The 20,857-nt window shown below is 42.3% G+C and overlaps 1 protein-coding gene across 1 annotated transcript in view; it reads left to right on the plus strand.

Annotated features, from left to right (window-relative positions):
- LACTBL1 (lactamase beta like 1) overlaps positions 1-20,857 on the plus strand; it is a 402,757-nt gene that overhangs the window by 38,365 nt on the left and 343,535 nt on the right. The window contains exon 2 of the mRNA XM_085614876.1: positions 4,650-4,787. Within this exon, the coding sequence (XP_085471002.1) occupies positions 4,767-4,787 (21 nt within the window). The 5' untranslated portion in view covers positions 4,650-4,766. The remainder of the gene's footprint in view (positions 1-4,649; positions 4,788-20,857) is intronic.

Genomic DNA, 20,857 nt, shown 5'->3' on the forward strand with positions numbered 1-20,857 from the left:
AGCAGCCTGTGCAGGATTGACCACAGGGCTTGCTAAACACTTGGGGCCTCATGTAGGTAGCGTACCAGTTACCACTTCTTAAATACCGAGCCGTACCGACTCGGTATTTAAGAAGTGGTAACTCGTATGTAGGTAATGAGTCGGTAATTTTTACCGATTCGTTACTAGTCGGTGATTACCGAATCGGTATTTACCGATTCGGTAATGAGGCATACCTTCCCATTGATGGGAAGGTATGCCTCATTACCGAATCGGTAAATACCGATTCGGTAATGGGGGGAACACATACAAGGGTGGCAGGGTGTCACATTGACACCCTGTTGCACCCCTGTTTCGGCCATGTGTGCACATGTGGCACACATACATGCCCTAAGGGCATGTATGTATGCCACATTGCACACAGCTACGCGCGTAAAAATGCATTTACACATACATTCATTATTTACCACCAACTATAAGTTGGTGGTAAATACCGACTCATAAACACACACACACACTCCCCCTACATCTCGATTTTGCTTTCGGAATTTACCGAATCGGTAAAATTACCGAATCGGAAAAGTTACCGATTCGGTAACATTACCGATTCGGTATTATTACCGAATCGGTAATTTTACCGATTCGGTAAATTCCGAATTCCCCCTACATGCCAATGGCCAAAATACCGGTCGGTAACGGTATTATTACCGAAAATCGGCCGTTACCGACCGGTATTTGGCTTCCTACATGAGGCCCTTGATGAGGTAATCCTGGGTCCGGTTTCCTCAGTAACTCATGGTCTGATTTCCCCTGGTATTCCTCATTTTCCCACATATTTCACATGCTCTCAGAGGCTAAAATCAGTGAGTGAAAATAAATAGATCTATGGAAACACTGCAGACCTCTTAATTCTGGTATAATCAGTAACTGCTGTTACCAGTCCTAGTAAAATTAATTAGGCCAGTGGAAATTAGGACCTTTGGGTCAACTGTCCCATGTATACAGCTGGATCTTATTAAATTGTCAACAGACAGCAAAAGTAGTCTGTAGCCAGATGCTAAAGACCACTGAAATATCACACTTTAAGATTTCACATTTTATTGACTGTGTTAACTGTACATTATCAGGTTATTTTCAGTCTTATAGATCCGAGAAGTGTGGTCTTAAATCATTTCTAGTGCTTGTTTACCACGCCCACACTCTGCATCACACAATAAACTTATTCATACAGTAGTATCGTCAATTATGTCATTGTTATCATATATGAGATCACCAGTTATTGCATCAATGAAGTTATTCGAGATGTCATCAGTGATGTCATTTGTGAGGTCGAGAGCAATGCATGGCAAAGCATGGCGTTTTAATTTTTGCAGTTTATTATACCTGGAAAACAGCTCATTTTAGGTTTTTTATGATAACTCTAACAACACTTAAATTGTATTTTTTGCTCATACACAAAATGAGTTCAATTTGAGGAATATGATGTTCAGCAACTAGAAGCAAACTTCCCTGAGCTGCGTACATGAGCCGAAGGGAACATGCACCTTTCCACATCAATCTAACTCAGTTGAGCATTGTATCTGTCTATGCACTGTGGGCTCTGGGCACTAGGAGAAAATAGCAGCACTAGTAAGGCATATTACTGTCCAATCTCAGGAAGCATGTCTGTGAGTGATACTGTATTATTTTTTCCATTAAATATTTGTGAGGGCATTAGAACAATAACCTTTCACCTCCATGTAATCGTTTTAATGATATCCGTTGACTGTCAGATTAATTGCAGCCTTTTGTTTCATGCAATCCATGCTATGACAGTGGTAGGGTATTAGTGAAAGTGGAAGCTTTGGTTATCATGTAAGTGTGGATTAGCACATGCATTCATCGACATATGTTATGAATGCCCGTTTCGAGTGACAAGTCTGCTACAATTTGGTAACTGAATTGGTTCCCGTTGAACTACCTGAAGAACCTTGGAAAAAAATAGATATTGATATTTCAGGTCTATTCTGTGTTTTTACCCAGACAGGAAACGTAAGGTATGTTAGTTGTAGATTAATATTCCAAGTGGCTGGAGGTAAAATTGGTTGGCAGAGTTTCTTCAGAATCCATTGTTGAGTTTTTGGATGGATTGTTTTCTAGGGAGTGTTTACTCAAAGTTATTGTATCAGACAGTGGTTCACAATTCATAAGCAAGGACACTGAAGACTTTTTGTCTAAATGTGGAATAGTTCACAGAAATATAACAGTCTTCCATCCTGAGGTCAATGGCCAAGCGGACAAGTTTAATAGAGTTATAAAGGAGGCGATTCAGTTAGAGATCAAGGGTGGTATTAATTGGAAAAAAGCCTGACTAACTACTCTTCTCACAAACAGAATGCGGTAAACACGCGCAAACCAAGAACGAAGGCTGCTATGGACTTGAAGAGAGGAGAAAAAAGTAGCAATGGCTGTGTGAAGGAAGATGAATGGATACGATTGAAACATGTGTCTGACTCTGGAAAAGGTTCAGCTCGTTGGTCTAATCCTATTCAAGTTGAACGCTGCCAGAGCTGAAGGCGCTGCTGTGTGTCATTTCAAGAGTGTCTATGTGCAGTGATAGGATTACGGAGCAGGACAAGTCCATTTTTACCAAGTGGGACGATGTTAATGTATTTTGGGATGTTCCAGGGCCAGGAGAGGTGAGCAGGGCTGTTACGTCACAAAGGACTTTAGTAGGGTCTAATACAATGAATGCTGGGGTAGAAACAGAATGTGCTACTACATCCTTAGGTGGGAAACGGGGTTTGTTTCACAATGTTTTCTGGTATGAGAAGGTGTGTGCCATGTCACAAAATTCTGACCCGCATGAAAGACTATGTAATGCAAATCCATGTGGAATTGAAAGTTTATTTTAGACCATTATTATCTGCTTATATGTTTGAAAGTATATACTGTCAGAGGGTTTTCTATGGCTGTTACTTCATTGTACATTTCGTATTTTTGCTTTTTGTCTTGTTCTGTTGTAATTGTTCTTACTTAGGGGCTTATTACGATGGCAGATGGAATAAGTCCTTCCTCCATCGTCACTGGAATTGGGAGTGACTGCCTATATGGCGGCGGTCCCGCCCATGGAATTAAAATGTGAGCACCACGGTGGCGGTCGCATTGGGCATGTTTACCATTGCGGCAGGTGCTGCAGGCTGCAGCACCTCCCGCAATGGTAAAAATAAATGTTTTGCATTTCCCTGCACTATGTGGCAGGCGCACATGGTGCAGGGATATGTAGTGGGTGCCCCCAAGTGCAGAAGGAAAGTGCCCCTGCTGAAGGGGGCCCGCAACGGGCTCCCAAAGTCAATCTCTGCCAGCCTTTGAGTGGCAGGTGAACTGCCCTTCAAGGGTAGTGGCGATGAAGCATCCTAATATGACGAACAGTGCTTGCTAGGCACCGCCACCATTGTAGGTATGCTTTCCAGGTCCGACAGACAATCGTAACGATTGCCTGTGTTAGACCTGTGGCAGACGGACTTCCCATCCGCCAGCAAACCGCCACCATCCTAATTTGGCAGGTGGAGAATGGCTGCACATTAGCGGTGAACCCGCCACCGGCAGGCTGCCGGTGGCAGATTCACCGCTATCGTAATGAGCCCCTTAGTACTTTTTTATTTTATTTAGTTTTGACTTGAATTTTTAATGTGATTTTTTATTAAGGGGAAATGTGTGTGAAAATTACTGGATTGTCATGCACTTATTTCAGCTTATTATGTTATGTTATTAATCATTGAATGTGAGATTTTAATATGCCCGGGCTCTCATTTGGAAGCCTATTAACGGTCTTTGAAACAGCAAACGTTTATATCTATTTAGTGCCAGTAAATATGTCTGTTGGGTGTCAATGTCCCTGAAGTGTTTTGACTACATGAAATCTATATGAGCTGTTGGTAGAGCTGCAGCTTTTGCTCCCTCTGTAATGCCTGTACGGATAATCTATTGGCTATCAGTGGCTGTGCAAGTATTTATCTCGATGTAATCGTAATGAGGCCCTCTGCTGGCTGTCCGGGGAACTGCAAACCATCGTCTTCATGTAGATTCATGTACAAAGCTGCATCATTGCTGGCCAAAGTTGTAATTATTGTGATCATATGATTTTATGAGTAATATAATTTATAGTTCCATTTTGGATGTTATCTAACAATTTATTAAGTTTGAGGCAATGAGTAGTGCGTTAGAAAGGAATTTTGCGTGGGTAAATAATCATAACTGTTGAATACTAGTGTTTTTAAAGAGTTTGACTCAACAATATTTTTTCGTCAACCGATTTTTATGTTATAAAGCATCGATGCATTTTCTTACGTCAATAGCAGATTTCCTATTCTTTTTCCTGAAACAAAAGTGTTGTAAACACGCACATTTGAGAAGCGGTATAACATATTGTTGTATTATAGGCAAAAAATCAGATATTTTGACATTCTCGTGCTTTGTTGCTTTCACGCCAGTGAAAGGCAGAACGCTGGTATTTGGGCGCATGTTTCGTAAACGACGTATTTTTACGCTTTAGCTGTAACGGAGCCTGTCTGCCTGGTATTGGTTTAATCTGTTGCGTCTGCTGTGTTGCCCAGTCGGATGACGCACTAAACGGTTTAAGGCCGTGGGATAACAGCAAACAGTGTGATTGTCTTTACGTCTCTCTTCAGGGCCGGGAGTTTTCCTTCTGTCCGCTTCAATCACACCTTTCATTTCTCCACTTTCCCGTGCTTGGACGCCATGGCACACGGACAGGATTGATGAAGAGGAGAGAGTTCTAGCTGGGCATGGATGGGTTACATCACAGGGTAAGAGATGCAGATGTGCTCTTATTTTAAACAGAAATGCGTTTTTACGCTGCTTTGTAATTATTTGCAGGCGAAGTGATCGACAAACTGTGTAACTTTTTGTTGTCTCCATTAACGGGCAATGTTTGATGTACATGGAAACAGGCCCCTTTGTTAGCACCCTGACAATCTATGACCCGACTAGTCCACCTAGTGAGAACCCACACTCACTCACTCATTCAAGGCATGTCAGGTATTAAATGTTAATTTCAAGGAACCTACATGTAGTAGTACCTCTTTTTTTTTTTATCAAACTAATTTATGCTTTTGATTCTGTAACTATTTCAGATATTTAAAGAGTGTAAGTTCTGAGGAAATTTAAAGCAAGGCATTTTTGGTTTAACAACCTGAGGAATATGTAGAAAAACCAACATTGGCATAACCAATAGGTCTCGCCTTTGGGACCTTATAAGTAATTAGCCATGCACCACACTATCGCTTATGTGGGAAATATGGAAAACCATTATCTCCAGCATCGCCTTTGCTAGCAGCCGCCCCTGGCCCTCGCTCCTTACTTGTGGCGGTGTTGGACAGCTCTTTCCAGTGGAGTGCAAGGGGCAGGCTTGCTCTAACCGGGGAGAGAGGCCTTGGTGGGAGAGTAGCTGCGGTGTCCATGTGGTAGAGGGGACTTAGAGAAAAAGTTGAAGAGAGTGCTTTAACGGGAAATAGCAGCTGCTGCACTCAGGCTTCGCTGCTTGGATAGAATGAAATAATGAATACAGGAGCTTTACTCAATGAATGAAGCCAACACAGGTTGAGGTTCTGGCATAGAGTAGAGTAGCGTAGAGTGCATTGGTGTAGAGTGCAGTGGCATAGAGTGGTGCAGAGTAAAGTGACAGAGTGCAATGGTGTAGAGTGGCATAGAATACAGTGGCGTAAAGTATAGTAGCGTACAGTGCAGTGGTGCAGAGAAAATTAAAGTGGCTTAGAGTGAATTGGCGTACAGTACAGTGCCGTAGAGTAGAGTTATGCAGAGTAGAGTGGCATAGAGTTCAGTGGCGGAGAGAGCAGTGTTGCAGAGAAGAGTGACATAGAGTGGAGTGGGGTAGAGTGGCATTGTGCTGGGGAGAGTGCAGTGGCAGAGTGGAGTGCACCGGTTGCTCCCTCCTGGGCTGGACAAGGCGTTCCCTTAGTGCACTATGGATAGTCTCAAATCTGGGACAATGATCAAACTTATAACAGGTTCAATCAAAATTAGACTATGCTTGAATCAAACATGTTGTCATAACATTTTACTTCATTTGAATGGTATTTCCAAATATAGACTACAATATATGCTGCGTAAATGTTATGTGCAAATAAACTGGTAATCCCAATATTATTAATCCTGATGCATTTTCGGCAATGCCCTTCTTCAGGGGTTGAAGCATCCTGAAAGTCAATGTGAATAAAAAAAGTAAATGATAATGGACTCCATACTCCAGTGATACTTGGGATGAGTTAGTACACTTCCATCTGTGAATAATGAATAGACACTGGTATAATTGGCCATTGTAAACTAAATTGCATGTTCCATAATAACTCATGGTGTCTTTCCAAGTGAGTGCAACTCAAGTGTGTTAATGAGATTTCCGGACTGTGATAAAAAAGTAAGTAAAAATGTCAAGGTGCAGGTTAATGACTCATGGGGCTTGTTAAGTGAAAAGGGAAAAGCCAGATGGCAAAGCAAGAAACACTAACACCATATACAATGTCAATCATCTTGTGGATTACCAAAAAGAATGAGGTTGATCAGCCGTATGCATTCAGTAACAATGAAAGTAATGGTGTGGTGATAGCATCAACCTATGTGTGAGCGAGGATAAATGGTGCTTCCCGCAAACATACAAAAAGAAACCAAAGGTAATGGAACGCCCTACGTGGCAAGAGACTCAAAAAGACTTGATCACTGTGATGATATTGGCGGTTGTTGATTCTCAGCATCTGCGCTGGCAATGATGATGACCACCATTGTGCTAGCCATTATAAACGAAGATAATTGCCATGAGCATAAAGGAGGGATGACTTCCTGAAGCGGAGTGTAAAGTTACTCAAAGGCGTTGTCAGTGCCATGAGTAAACAGTGAAAGTAATGTGATTATCTGATGTGTAGATATGAAGGGAGATGGAACCCGATCCCGTGACAGTCCCAGATTTTAAAAGACCACTAAAGTGTTTTACAGCCATGAGAGACAGAGCTTAATCAGTGTAAATAATAAATCAAATGAACATGTAGCACAGTCACACTAATGCATTGCTGAACACTCAGTGGAGAGCAGTGACTGTGGCACCTTCAGTGGGGAGCAAAGGTGTTGTCAGCTAAGAGAGCAGTGTGTTCAACGGTGACTGGTGGAGCTGCCATTTCATTAATTTTATTTTCCAGTATTAGGAGGATTGTAAAGGATGCAGCCATGCCCCTCCCCCGCAGCGCTGGTGAGGGAAGAAGACAATAATCTGAAGCACAGTGTCTGTGAATCTGGCACCGTGCTGATAAAATAAAAGCTGCGTAGCGTCCAGAAGTAAATAAATAAGCCAATTTTGTGCAATTCAAACAAAATTGTATTAGGAAGGAAAATGCACAAACGTGTGTGAAAAAAAACCCCAGGCAGACCCACAAGAAAAACTAGTGCGCACGAAGCAATATAAATGGAAAAAAGTGTAAGACCATATGTAGCAGGGGCATTCTGCTGGGATGGTCCGAAACACCAAAAGGCAGGACTAATTAAGCACACTGACCAAACAAAAGCAGGCATTCATGAAGGGCACGAACAGGATTGAATGGAAAAGATAAGAGGTGCTTCAAGCCACAGTCTAGATTACAGCATACCTCACAGAGCAGCACGACCTAAAAACGAAGGATTGGGAAATTGTAAACCATACAGGGAGACATCCTCATGTTCAGCCAGAACAGGGAGTGGACTCACTTGCTGACTCACTACAAAGCAATGTCTCACAGTGCCAAAGATGCAGGCTTAGTGTGAGAAATTATTTGCGCTTTGGGAAAAAATAAATTGAAGGGTATTCTGAAAAGGCACCAACTGCTGTGATGTCCCAAAAGTGCCTTGAACCTCAAATGCTCTACCACTCAAAAATGATGCCAATATGACAACCTTTTACTCAATTATGGCGCCCACCGGGGCCTGTATTAGACATTGTGCCGTGGGGGCGTAACAGGTGTGTGAACCCACTTTGAGTGTCCCCGGGGCACAATGGAATTACAGAAGGGGCCGCAGACAGTTGTGTATCCTCTTCTGTAATACAGATAGTGCTGGCGCACATGTTGTACCAGCGCTATTATGAGTGGACATTCCCCCATTTGCATGGGGGCTTGGTCCCATGCAAATTAGGGAATCTCTTTGCCTCTGCACCCACGCCATAGAACTGACATGGGTGCAGAGGCAAACATGCCTTTAAGAGGCGCGCTGAAAGTGTGCCACAAAAAGGTGGTGCACTTTCAGTGCGTCTCCTAAAGGCATCCCTCTGGTGGGGAGAAATGGGGTCCAATAGACCTTTCAGACATCCCCTTACAGGCGGGTTCAGTCACTCACTGCATCTGCCTGCAAAGGAAAGCTATAATCCCCCTTAATAGTGCAGGCGAGTTACCGCCTGCACAGTGAAACTAGGAGCAGCTTTTCAACAACAGCTCACCATTTCACTTGAATGAGTTAGCAGCGCATTCATTCTAATTCAGTGCACGTTCCATATTTGCAAAGAATGCATCTTTTGAAAAGTATGCCATGGCGCAAACAAGGAAAGTGTGTCATAGTCAGAATACGATCCCTTATGCCTTCTAATTTGTATCCTACCAGTGTGTTCCATGTTAAAATGCCTCTTATACAATATCTCTTCACTTGGTAATTCTAATTGATATATTTAGATACAAGCCACAAATGTTGCTTTTATGCTTATTTAAATAACGGTGACGCGCACACCCTTGTTTTACTGTAGTTTTGGTATATATTCACTATAACAAGTTTTGAACGACATACACAAGCATTGCAAATTATTTTTATTTATTCATACTTTTGTGATCAGACACTGAGTTAAAGTCTGAGAAACTGGATTGGAGGAGCTGGGGGTATAACCCGAGGAAAACATATTTTATCTGGTTAATTTCTTGTCATGCAGTCAGTAACAGCACCACCATCTTTTTTTAGAGGAACCAGGCAGTCCGCTAATTCCTTGGAAGAAGTTGCACGATGCATTTGTGACCTGCTTAGGAGCAATAGGGGCGTCAAGGTACCGTCCTCAAAGAAAAAAAAATATTCTCCTGCATTCATTGGGCTTCGAGGGTAGATCAATCTTTAAGCATTTGCCACCATAGGTGTGAAATCAAGGAGAGGAAGACATTGATGAATATGTTGAAACTGTAAAAAAACCGGAACTACGTTTTGATGTTCAGCCTAGTCTGGTTGTTCTTCATCACAAACTTTTCAAAAGAGGGCAGTTGCCTGGGGAGGATGTCAACACTTTTGTTTCTGCACTCAGGCGGTTGAGCGCAGATTGTCAATTAGAAAAGTTTACAGAACAGTTGGTCAGAGATCAGTATATATGTAAGAATTCAGACAAGACAATTCAACAAAAATTATTGTCTGTGGGGAATTTGTCATTGGAGGAAACTATCCGCATGGCTTAAAGCATTGAATTGTCTACGGTTTCTGTGAAAGAGTTGGAGAACAAGAGTGAAGAGACTATTGGCGCAGTTAGGTCAAAGGAACTTAAATCTAATGGGGTGTTACGTCCTGACAACATACCTTTTTTCAAGCAAAGTACCATTTGTTTCAGATGTGGAAATGTGGCTCACATGAAGGGTATTAACTTTTGCACAGAAAACATTTAATGTGTAGAGTTTGTGGTAAGCATGGGCATTTAGTTAAAGTGTGTGAGAGTGGAAAGCATGGTGGAGGCAGTGTACAAGTGAGTAGAAGTCAAGTCAGTACATCTAATGTTACAAATGTTAAGGACTTCTCTCATGAAGACCAAGAAAAAATGCAGATTATTCAGGATGATTTGAGGGATATGGTGCTGGTTTTGAGTTAAGAGCCAGTCATGGTGGGTGATGCATTCTTATGTTAAGACTGGTGTTGGAGACAAGCAGTTGAGTTTACTAGTAGACTCAGGAGCAAGGATTACCATGATCACCCAAGAATTGTTCGAAGATACGTGGGGTGGTCGAGCTTTGGGACCACCTTACAGAGCTCCTGTCTGTTATGAGGGGCAAAAGATAGATTTAGTTGGATTTTTTCGTAGACATTCTGGAATTTAAGGGAATTAACATTTTTGGTAAAGTCTACGTTGCCATCAAGGGATTGTCGATCTTGGGGTAGTTCACCAAGGGCTCCTCAAAATGATTCTAAGGCCCGGTACTAAGGCGCTAGTTTGCGTTGTTGACTCTACTGATTACACCGAAAGTATTATCCAACAGTTTCCCCAGAGTTTTCAGTGAGGGGTTGGGAAAGATCAATGGTTTTGTCCATGAAATAAAGGTGAAAGACAGTGCTATTCCCATAAAGCACAAGCTTAGGAGTGTGCCTTTTAGTGTAAGGGAACGTTTAGAGCAAGAACTCAATGAACTGTGTGCTAAGAGCATTATAGAACCTATCAAGTCATCCCTGTGGCTTTCACCCTTGGTTGTAGCGAGGAAAAAAATGGTGATCTACTAATTTGTGTAGACTTACGAAGCTTAAATAAAAACATCTGGGTAGATTTACATCCTCTGCCTAAAATCACAGAACTGCTGACGATGACAAACGGGTCAAAATGGCTCACAAAGTTTGATCTCACTTCTGCGTACCATCAGGTGCTGCTGGACCCATCTTCTCATCATCTCACGGCATTTGTGTCACCAGTCGGTTCATACCAGTATTGTAGAATGCCATTTGGGTTGGCGTCAGTGGCAGCAGTGTTTCAGAGAACCATAAGTCACATTTTGAAATATGTCAAGGGGGTCGCCATTTTTCCAGACGACATTTTGATATTTGGCGAAACTAAGGAAAGTCATGACAGTTCACTTATCAAAGTGTTGAAGATTATGCATGAGAAGGGGGTTGTTTTGAAAAGTGAGAAATGTCTATTCCTAAAGGACAAAGTTGAGTACTTAGGGCATGTGGTGTCACAACATGGTGATGAACTAAGATCAAGTTTAGTTAAGGCTTCTGAGGATGCCCCTGCACCTAACAACAAGGGTAGTTTGAAATCATTGGTCTTTCTGAATTTTATTCATGTTTTGTACCAGATTATACATCCCGAATTAAACCACTCACCTATATGTTAAAAAAAGTGTTACATTTCAGTGGGACACTAGTTGTTAGGAGGTTTTCGAGTGGATCAAGTCTCAGTGGATCGGTTCTAGGATTCTCAAGTCTTTTGACCCAAAAATGTATGATCACTGTTGATGCCAGTGGATTTCGATTAGGAGCTATTCTCACTCAAGACAGTGAAGGTGCAAAAACACGCTAGGTTATGCCTCTAGGCTATTGAGGGGAGCAGAGACTCATTTTTCAGTCATTGAGAAAGAATTGCTAGCTTGTTGGTGGGCCATCAGGAAATTCCATCCCTACATCTGAGAAAAACATTTTTAACTGGACACGGACTATAGTACATTGGTCTCTATACTTTCTGGTGAGAAGATTAAGGAACACATACCAATAATCGCCAGGTTGTCTACTAAGCTTGATTTGGAGGTGGTGTATCTGCCTGGAAATAAGAATGGCAGGGCAGATTTTCTGTCGAGGTTTCCCATTGCTGATACTGATTCACTGGAGGAGGAAGATCAGGACGATTGCTTTATTGCATCTATGGATGTTGAGAACATGTGTGCTGTGTGTGAAATGGAGTGGAGGATAGAATTGGCCAGTGATCTGGTTCTTGAACAGGTCATAAAGTATCTCAAGCATGGCTGGCCGAAGGAGAAGAATGTGATATTTTAGTTCCAAACGCATGTGAAAGTATTCCAAGACCTTTCCGTGGAGGATGACATTATAATGCATGGAAAAAGATTAATACCCCCTGAAAGTGTGAAATATCGAATAATGAGTGGTGCACATGAGGGACATTTGGGGAAGACATTTACCAAACGGAGATTGAGAGAGGTGTTTTGGTGGCCACACATGCACAAAGAAGTCGATGAGTTGGTTGAAAAGTGTGTGGTTTGTGGTGATGTTGAAAAGGGTTTCAAAGTAAGGGTTCCGCCCATGCAATCCACAGATTATCCTGGTAGACTTTGGGAGAAAATGGGTATCAATTTGTTTGGACCTTTCAACTCTTTGCCTGCTATGTCCAGATTTGCGGTGGTGGTCTTGACTACAATTCCAAGTGGTCAGAGGTTCGTTTTATTGGCGATCCCTCTTCAAAATCTTTTATTGATTTTCTTAAGGACGTTTTTTAAGAGAAGTGTTCCCAACAGGCATTGTTTCAGGTAATTGTGTACAATTTGTGAGTGCAGAATTTCAAAGATTCATTCAACAGGGAGGAATTGAGCATTCCAAGAGGTTGTTATATCATCTGCAAACCAATGGGCTTGTGGAACTCATGAACAGGGTGTTGAACAATTGTGTGCAGTGGGCTATTGCCAGCAAGTGTGTGGTGCAGAATGCAGTGCGTTCTGTGCTCTGGTTTTACCGCACTATTCCACAATGTTCAACCAGAGTGTCACCTTTTGAGTTATTAAGAGGTAGGAAGCCTTCTACAAAAATATGGTAAGGTTGGTGAAGATGGATGCCATGGAAGTTGTGGATGATTTTGCCAGGTTGAATGTCGGTAAAGCTCAAGAACGACAAAAGGAATGTTTTGACACGCGAAAAATGGTGACTTCTCACCAAGTCAGATTTGGAGATGTGGTGCGGATAAACGTTCCAACTCACACCAAGAATGGTTTTATGAAGTATTCTGAGCGTTTGGTTGTGGACAAAATTTAATTTGTGGTAAAGCTGTAAGGGCGAACAACAAGAATTGGTGGAACATCGCCAGGATGGTGACATTGACTAATCACCAGGAATATAAAGGCACGGTAAGATTGTGGTGAGAGTACTGACAATGTCAGTGTTGGTTTGGCGTACTGGACCAATGAGAGCAATGATGAGGTACTCGCTGGGTCATGGAGGAGTAAACAACATTGATTTTGCTGAGCCTATTTCATGGCTCTCCTTGCTTGTCATCTGTATTATCTTATTCAAATGTTTTTTATTTACGTCCTGTTGTAATTATTGAGTCTGGCCTAGAAGGACTCATTCATTTCCATCGTTACATAATTCACTAGTTTAAGTTTTCTTACTCTTATTTTAAATTTTTTAGTTTTCTTGCTTTCTTTTGATCTTTATTGGTTGGTTATGCTTTTATCTAAAAAACAATAAGAGGGAAGAGATAATGTAATGGTTAGTGCTGAGTTGAAGTTTCAGTCACCCAGTAGAACTTATAGAACCTTTGTGCGGTATCATTCCTTGTTGAAATGTGCTGGCATGACAGTTCAGTTGCTGCAGAGTCGTTGGCTCTTTTACACTGCTGTGCATTACCTGTATGTAAACAATAAATCTCAATTGTGTTAAAATTATATTTCTAGTCACTTTCTACAGAGCGCTTCCTGGATCCCTGGCAGAAGTATGAGTTATGTTGAGTGCAAGATTATTTGTGCATGAGCCAGACAACCTTCAATATGGCCTGTTTCTTCACTATTAACCAATGAAGATTCTGCCGGGCTTGAGTTAAATGATTGGGTTATTGAGTCTGAGAGATTTTCTAACTGTTAAATTAACTGCAGTTTTAAATGAATAATCAGGTGGTACAAATTGCAGGCAGCTGAGCAGACAATTGTTGAAAGTTCACAGGCCGAGTGGCCTTGGGGATGTTATGAAGAATTTTGCCTCTTTGGTTAAAGCAAGAAGAAGTGCCTTTGTTTTTCTGGCTAGTAGAAGAACTACTAGTCAGTAAATGCATCCAAGGAGTCCTTGGGGGTCAAAAGGAGTCCAGAGATGCTGTTCTTCACAAGAAGTATCTCTTTTTTTATATGCATTAAGCTTGCGAAAATTCTTGCTCATCCAAGCTTGTGTGAAACGTAAAAAAGTCAGACAGTTGCTCAGAGTTTCCTATGTTTTTAAGACAGAATCTTTCCAAAAACAGGAACAAGGCTCAACAATTGGCCCTTCACGCTATTCTTCTGGAGTTTTGGGTTCTGAGAATAATTGATTTGGAGGTCAATTTCCTTTAGTCATTAATTCTTTATTGCATGATTATTTAAAATCTTTGCAATGGTTCGCTGAAGGAAACTAATAAAACAACATAGCAAGAAAATTATGCCAAATAAAATCTTAATTAAGTCGTAAAATTTACGTGGTGAAGGCATTACTAGCTATATGGATGTGCCCTTATAAAAATTATGATACAATACATCCAAAAACAATTAAATTAAAATAGTCCATTGAAAGAGCGGCCATGGGCACTATAGCTGTTTGGTCTGGCAAATTCTTACTTTCTGGCAAGGTCTTACTTAGTATATCTAAGGCTATGGATGAGTACAATGAAGCTTGTGGGTACCTAATTGTGCACCTGTGCGTGGGCCATAAAGGGCATATTTGCCATGCAGATTTTTTTTCTCTCTTAACTGTATTGGCCTGGAGTTGCTCCTGAAAAATGTACAAGAATTTAACCTGTCTGATGTTCGGGGCTGTATTGACCGGATTCAGCAACTCCATAATAGCCTGCGTGCACATATGCACCTTAATTTTTTTATTTTTTTATTTTACAGAGTTTTATATAGCGGGAACTTGACCCGAAACGGGTATCAGAGTGCTTTACATAGCACCAGTTGCATTACAAGAGGACACATTCATTTTTTTTGTTAGGCAGGGAGATTAAGTCATTTGTCCAGAATCACAGGATGTTCAGCGTCATTGTCGAGATTCGAACCGGGTTCCCCAGATTCAAGGTCGACCGCCCTAGCCATTAGGCCAACTCCTCTTCCCCAAGATTAGGATTATTAAAAGGCTTACGTAAAAACTGCCTGCAGGATGCTTTAAGAGCAAGGCATAGACATACATTGTGAAAAAGGGTTTATTTTCCACATTTGCAGAGTCTGAAGTTGAAGTCCATGGGCTGCTTGTAGCACCTCGGCAGAAAGTCCATTGTTGGCAGACCCTCAAACCGATACATCATAAATGTATGTTTTATGTAGTTAACTAATTTGTGTCCATATACGTCTGCTTTCCTTTCATGTAGTATCTATTAATCACCATTCAGGGCTGTCTATGTTGTGCTATTGAGTTTTTGACATGTCCTGCATTCTGCTCAGTGTTTTACCACTGGTGGTGATAATTTTTTACTCACTGTTGGGTCATGTGCAGGTTCCATAACTGTCTTGCCTGTAGCGTATCTAGGGCTTTTTCCAGCAACTGATGATGTGGCACCTATAGGGTCTGTGTGAGATGCTGGCTCAGTATATAATGTATACTTATGTAAGTGGAAACCTTGCACTGATCCAGGCAACTCTTATGGTGATTTTAGTGGTGTTAAACAACCTTAGAAAGCTCTCTAAGTGGTAGCTGTGGAGAGCAGCCTTCAGGCTTGGTCCAGAAGGAGTGTCAAGTTGGTGCACGGGGGTTCGCTTCCTGTGGTTCTGACGAGGGATAACTGGCCTCGAACTTGGTGAGAGGACAGGGAAGGCCTAGAGGGATGTGAAGAACCACCACCTGTGTTGCTGAGCCTTTCGGAGTCTGTAGGAGCCAAGGATCAGTAGACCGGTCAGCTTAGTTGCGGTGCCTGCAGATGCAGGGAAGTGACTCCTTCAATTCAAGCGAGATTCCTTCAGGTGTCTTGGATTTCCACAGGCCCTGGGCAGGTTCCTGTATGGAGCACAGGCCTAGTCGATGCAGCAGACGAGCAGGGTGAAGAGATCAGGAGCAGCAGGAGTCTTCCCGGTTGCAGCCTTAATGCCCAGAGCAAAGTCCAGCGAAGTCCAGAGTGCCCAGATGGTCGAAGTTGAAGTGGTGTCTGAATTGTATCGTGTCCCACGAGAAATCTAGGGACCCACCCACAGGTAAGCCCTTAAATACCCTAAGGAAAGGGTTGAGATGATACAGGGGTCTCCCTCTAAGGAGGGGCTGGACAAGGGGGAGGATTCTCCCCTGTCCTTTGTCCAGTTTATCGCCAGAGTGGGAATCAAAGGCTCCCTGAACTGGTTTGAACTGGATTATGCCTGGAGGGCACTAAATGTGCCTTGCATGCAGACTATGCGATGATGGCAAGCACTCCCACCCTACCTTAATACACTAAACCCTGGCTGGGAGGTGGTCACACCTCCTTGTGACAGGATGCCTATTGTTCTGCCCTCCCCTGCTCAGCAGCAGGAGGTTCAGAATCATCTCTCTGGTCGGCAGCAGACATGTTGTGCTGTCCGGGTCTAAAAGACTGGTACTGTGAGCACTGAGGGTCTAACGGAGGGCCTTTACAGTGCTTGGAACCATACCCCCTACACTGTTTATGGTATGGGTGTATGATTCCAACATGTTTGATACCAAACACAACAGGGTTCGTTACAGCCAGTTTCGAGATGGTCATCGCGTAATGACGCGGTGCCCCCTCTATATATTATATGGTTGGCTCACTTACAACCTGGGAGAATGGACTCCGAAGGCTGTAGGGGTGTCCTGTCCATGCTGGGGCACCCTCACACTTAGAACCGAGCACCCTGCCTTCAGGTTTGAAAAGGCCTACTGTAGGGGTGACTTATAGACTTTAAGTGCAGTGACCTTAGATATAGCGAAACCTATAGCTTGCATAAGTGGTGCTAGCACCAGCTTACACAGGCTGCAATGGCAGGCCTGTAGAGATAGTTTGAATGGTCTCCCATAGGTGGTATAGTACATGCTTCAGCCCATGGGGGACCTCTGGGGTATCTATGCCCTGGGTACCTTAGCACCACATACTTGGGACTGATAAGGGTACCCCAGTATCCAATATGGGGTGTACCTAAGTACTTACCATACCAATTTAAGGGAGAAAGCAGAGAGACTGGGGTCCTGATTAGCAGGATCCCAGTCAGACTAATCATAAACAGCATTACATCAAGCAAAAAGTGGGGTTAACCATAGATGCAGATTTTACTTTCCTACAGTCTGCTTGCTAGTTCTTGCCAGTTAAGATAACCAGAGTATCTCACATTGATTCTCTCAATTGACACAGTATAAGAAATGCACGCAGTCTGACTATGAGTTGATTGAGCCAGCCAAAGGAGGCGATCAATTTCCTCATCATTACGGTCCTCAAAATGTATGGGGTGAATAAAGCACCATACATTGACTAGTACAGGAGGAATAGGGTTACTGTTATTGGGTTTCAGAGAGAACAACTGCTTCACTCTTTCTGTAGGTATATCTGTCCATCTCATCTAAATTCTGGTCAACAACTTTATTCTTTCCGCCTAAGACCAGGAAAAAGGGAGATGACCCAGAAGGCGTCCTCAGAGAAAGAAGATTGGATGGGTCTTACACTAGAGTGACCCTAGTTAGAACTTTCAATTTGGCATAAATAAAACTGGATACACTTCACTGTTTCAAAACAAAAGAATTAAAATCAGGGGTGTTTCAACTGTAGAACTGACTCTGCAGTTTGCATACTTACTTGCTCTTGTAGCCTGGTGAAGTACTGTACATCAAGTACAGAAGCGCATTTTGCAACATGTATGTACTATAAAAAACTTTGATAAAACATACCTGGTTGCACACCATTTTAATAAGGCACGTGAGGGAGAGGTGAAGGAGCTCCAGTATTTTGTGGTAGACAGTGTTCCCAAAAACATAGAGGTGGCAACAGGGAGAAAATGCTGCACCAAATAGAATCAAGATACATACTTGAGTTATATAGCAAAATCCTGAAAGGGCTAATTATGGAGGAAGATCTGCACACTTTTCTCTAATTTGTCTCAAGTTTTCAGTGTAAGAACACTGGATGGTTAAAAATTAACATATGCATGTAGCCCTTTTTAATGATCATGCATTAATTCCCCAAAGTGGGAAAGGTTGATAACGCAGTAATTTGTGTTTTAGAATACTTGAGTGTGCTGGTATAACCCACTTAGGAAAGTTTACCTAGTTATACATTTTTAGCACTCTATATAAAATGTCAAAGAAAAAGAAATAGAGAAGGATTATTATACCTTGGGAGTAATATATTTATGTACATTTACAGTGACTACTGAGAGATGACTTTCCTTTTATACCTAGTAACTTACGAGTTAGCATTCTAGTGTTTGAAGTCGGCAACACGGTTATGAGTGAATGAAATGTTACGAAGGTTTTTTTTTGCAAAATAATTTCCACTTACTGACATATGATTTATTTTATACATTTTAATTTGCCAGCATGATGAAATGCATTGTGAAAGAGATGATAGCACAACTTGTATGTTTTTCAAGCATGTTTGCACTTTGCACAAATGATATCTGTCTTCGATAAAGTGATTGGGTTAGTGTTCTAGCGTTTTAATTCAGTAACTTGATCAAGGATGAATGAAATAATGTCAAGTGTTCTGAACAATGATTTATATTCACTGACACATAATTTATTGTATACATTTATTTTGTTAGAATGATGGAATACATTTTGTACAACATTACAACTTCAATGTGTAGGATCATGTAAGAGGTCATTTGAGCGTATATAACCTAGAAACAAAATGGTGCTTCCTTGTTGTGATCAAGACTGTCTTGTACCGCTGAAACATCATTAGCAGTCTCTTTCATTAAAGAAGAGTTCATATGCACAGCCTGGGGTGTCGGCACCAGTTTTTTCAGATTGGTGAGAAATGGTGTTGTACACGAAGAAAGCTGTCTTCGTTGTTGCCGACGCTTCCTTGTGCTTTGGTACACAGTGCCCAAACGACACCATCTGGAGAATTAATCTAGTTAGAAGCAAAAGCATCTGCAGATTCATTTTGGAGACTACAGTTGGTTACTCTAACAGCTGAACCTATTCAAATGCTTCTTTGTCAGCCTTTCTTGTAGTTCTCAGGGTCAGTGAGTAGCGATGAAAGCAGATTAATTAAACATTGAGGGCTGCTAAGTTGAGGAGTAAAAAGCCCACAATCTATGCCCCCAAGTGCAAAAGCAATTTCCCTCACATTATTTTCTTTAAATGTGGTTGTGTGACAGAACATCGAGGACAAAAATATTGTGGGGCCAGAATATTGGGGTCATGTCAATTTATGAGAGATGCATAAATTGTGCCAAAAAGAAGCAGAGAACTTTGGGTAGTTCCCTAGTTTAGGTGGAGAGCAGCTTTTGTATACTGCACCTAGTTTAGGTGGAGAGCAGCTTTTGTATACTACACCCTACAACACCAGGGACACTCTGAATCTGCTCACCTCAAATGTCTGTTTTTCTAGCAAAGTTTTTGAGCATAGAATTAGAACAGTGCCATCCATACCGAGCTAAAAAGGGGAAACGTTGTTTGCTATTTCCACATCAAAGTCTTTAAGCATAGAATTTGCACAGTGCCATCCACGCTGAGTTGTAAAATGACAAAAGCCTTTTACCCCTCCAGGCATAGTATTACAGCTTTGGACTGGCACAATACCATTCACGTCAACCTGGAATGAATAAAAGCACCCCCTGATCCATGTTTCACTGTCATTACAGATATTCAGAAAGGTTTCGCTTTGCCCAGACACATGAGAGCACACAGTGTATGTAAGTCAAAACAGTGCCCTTTCAGGCTACAGTGCTGCAATAATTAGGCAAAAGAAGCAGAGAACTATGGATAGTTTAAACATTTAGGTGAAGAACAACTCCTGTATAGAGCAACCTACAACACCAGTGACACTAGTAATCTGCTCTCCTTAAATGTACATTTGTCTAGCAAAGTTGTTAAGCATAGGATTAGCACAGTGCCATCCATGCCGAGCTAGAAAGGGACAAATACTTTTGCCATTTCTACAGCAAAGTCTTTCAGGAAAAGATTAGCACTGTGCCATCCACGCTGAGCTGTAAAATGACAAATGCCTTTTACCACTCCAGGCACAGTATTACAGCTGCAGATTGGCACAGTCCGATCCAAGCCAGCCTGGAATGAATAAAAGCAAACCCTGACATGTTTCACTGTCATTATAGCTCTTCAGAGAGGTTTAGCTTTGTCCAGACACTTGGGAGTACCCACTGTAAGTCAAAGCAATACCCTTTCATGCTTTGAGTGCAACCTTAATTATGCAAAAACGAAGCAGAGAACTCTGGGTAGTTCCCAAGTTTAGGTGGAGAACAGCTCCTGTACAGAGCACCCTAAAACACCAGCGACACTGAACCTTCTCACCTCAAAGATCTGTTTTTCTAGCTAAGTCTTTAAGCATAGAAGTAGCCCTGTGTCATCAACTTCGAGCTACAAAGGGACAAAGTCTGACACTGTGAAGACTTTGCGGTAGAAATGGCAAAAGACTTTGAGGCAAATTATGAGTCTGGCAGACTTTGACTGTCAGACTCATGGTGAAGCAGAGGTGGCAGCCCTGCGGCCACCCTATTCTGATGCGGCCATTCGGACCGCCACCGATTCACCAGGGAACCACCGTTCCCTGGCAGTGGTGCAGCGGACGGGGTATCCAATATGCAAGCAGGACTGCAGTGGTCCGCTGAGCTTATTATGAGTTTCCCCACCACCAGCCTTTTCATGGCAGTGAGCCCACCATGGAAAGGCTGGCGGTGGGGAAACAAAGGGTGCCCATGCCTCCGCTGCCATGGGGATTCATTCAGGGGGCAAAACATGTGCCCCCCTGCTTTCATACACCCCAAGTTCCAGCACGGCATGGACATCACAGTCCATGCCGTGCTGGAACTGCTTTTGGGTTACATTTTTGGTGCCGGTTTTCAGGGCACCGCTATGGGAATGGCAAAAGGAACCCACCCGACACAAGTTGTACTCGTAATCTGGCGGGCAGACCATGCACAGCTTTGGCTGTGCTGTGTCAGCGCAAAGCCGGTGCAGCACCGCCAAAGTTGTAATCAGGCCCGTTGTTCCTCTCTAGCTCCTATGATATTAGTCGGCATACCCTTTCATTTTAATTGAAAAGCTATCTTTGTCT

The sequence above is a fragment of the Triturus cristatus genome, chromosome 1_2 (assembly GCF_964204655.1).
Source record: "Triturus cristatus chromosome 1_2, aTriCri1.1, whole genome shotgun sequence".
Taxonomy (NCBI): Eukaryota; Metazoa; Chordata; class Amphibia; order Caudata; family Salamandridae; genus Triturus; species Triturus cristatus.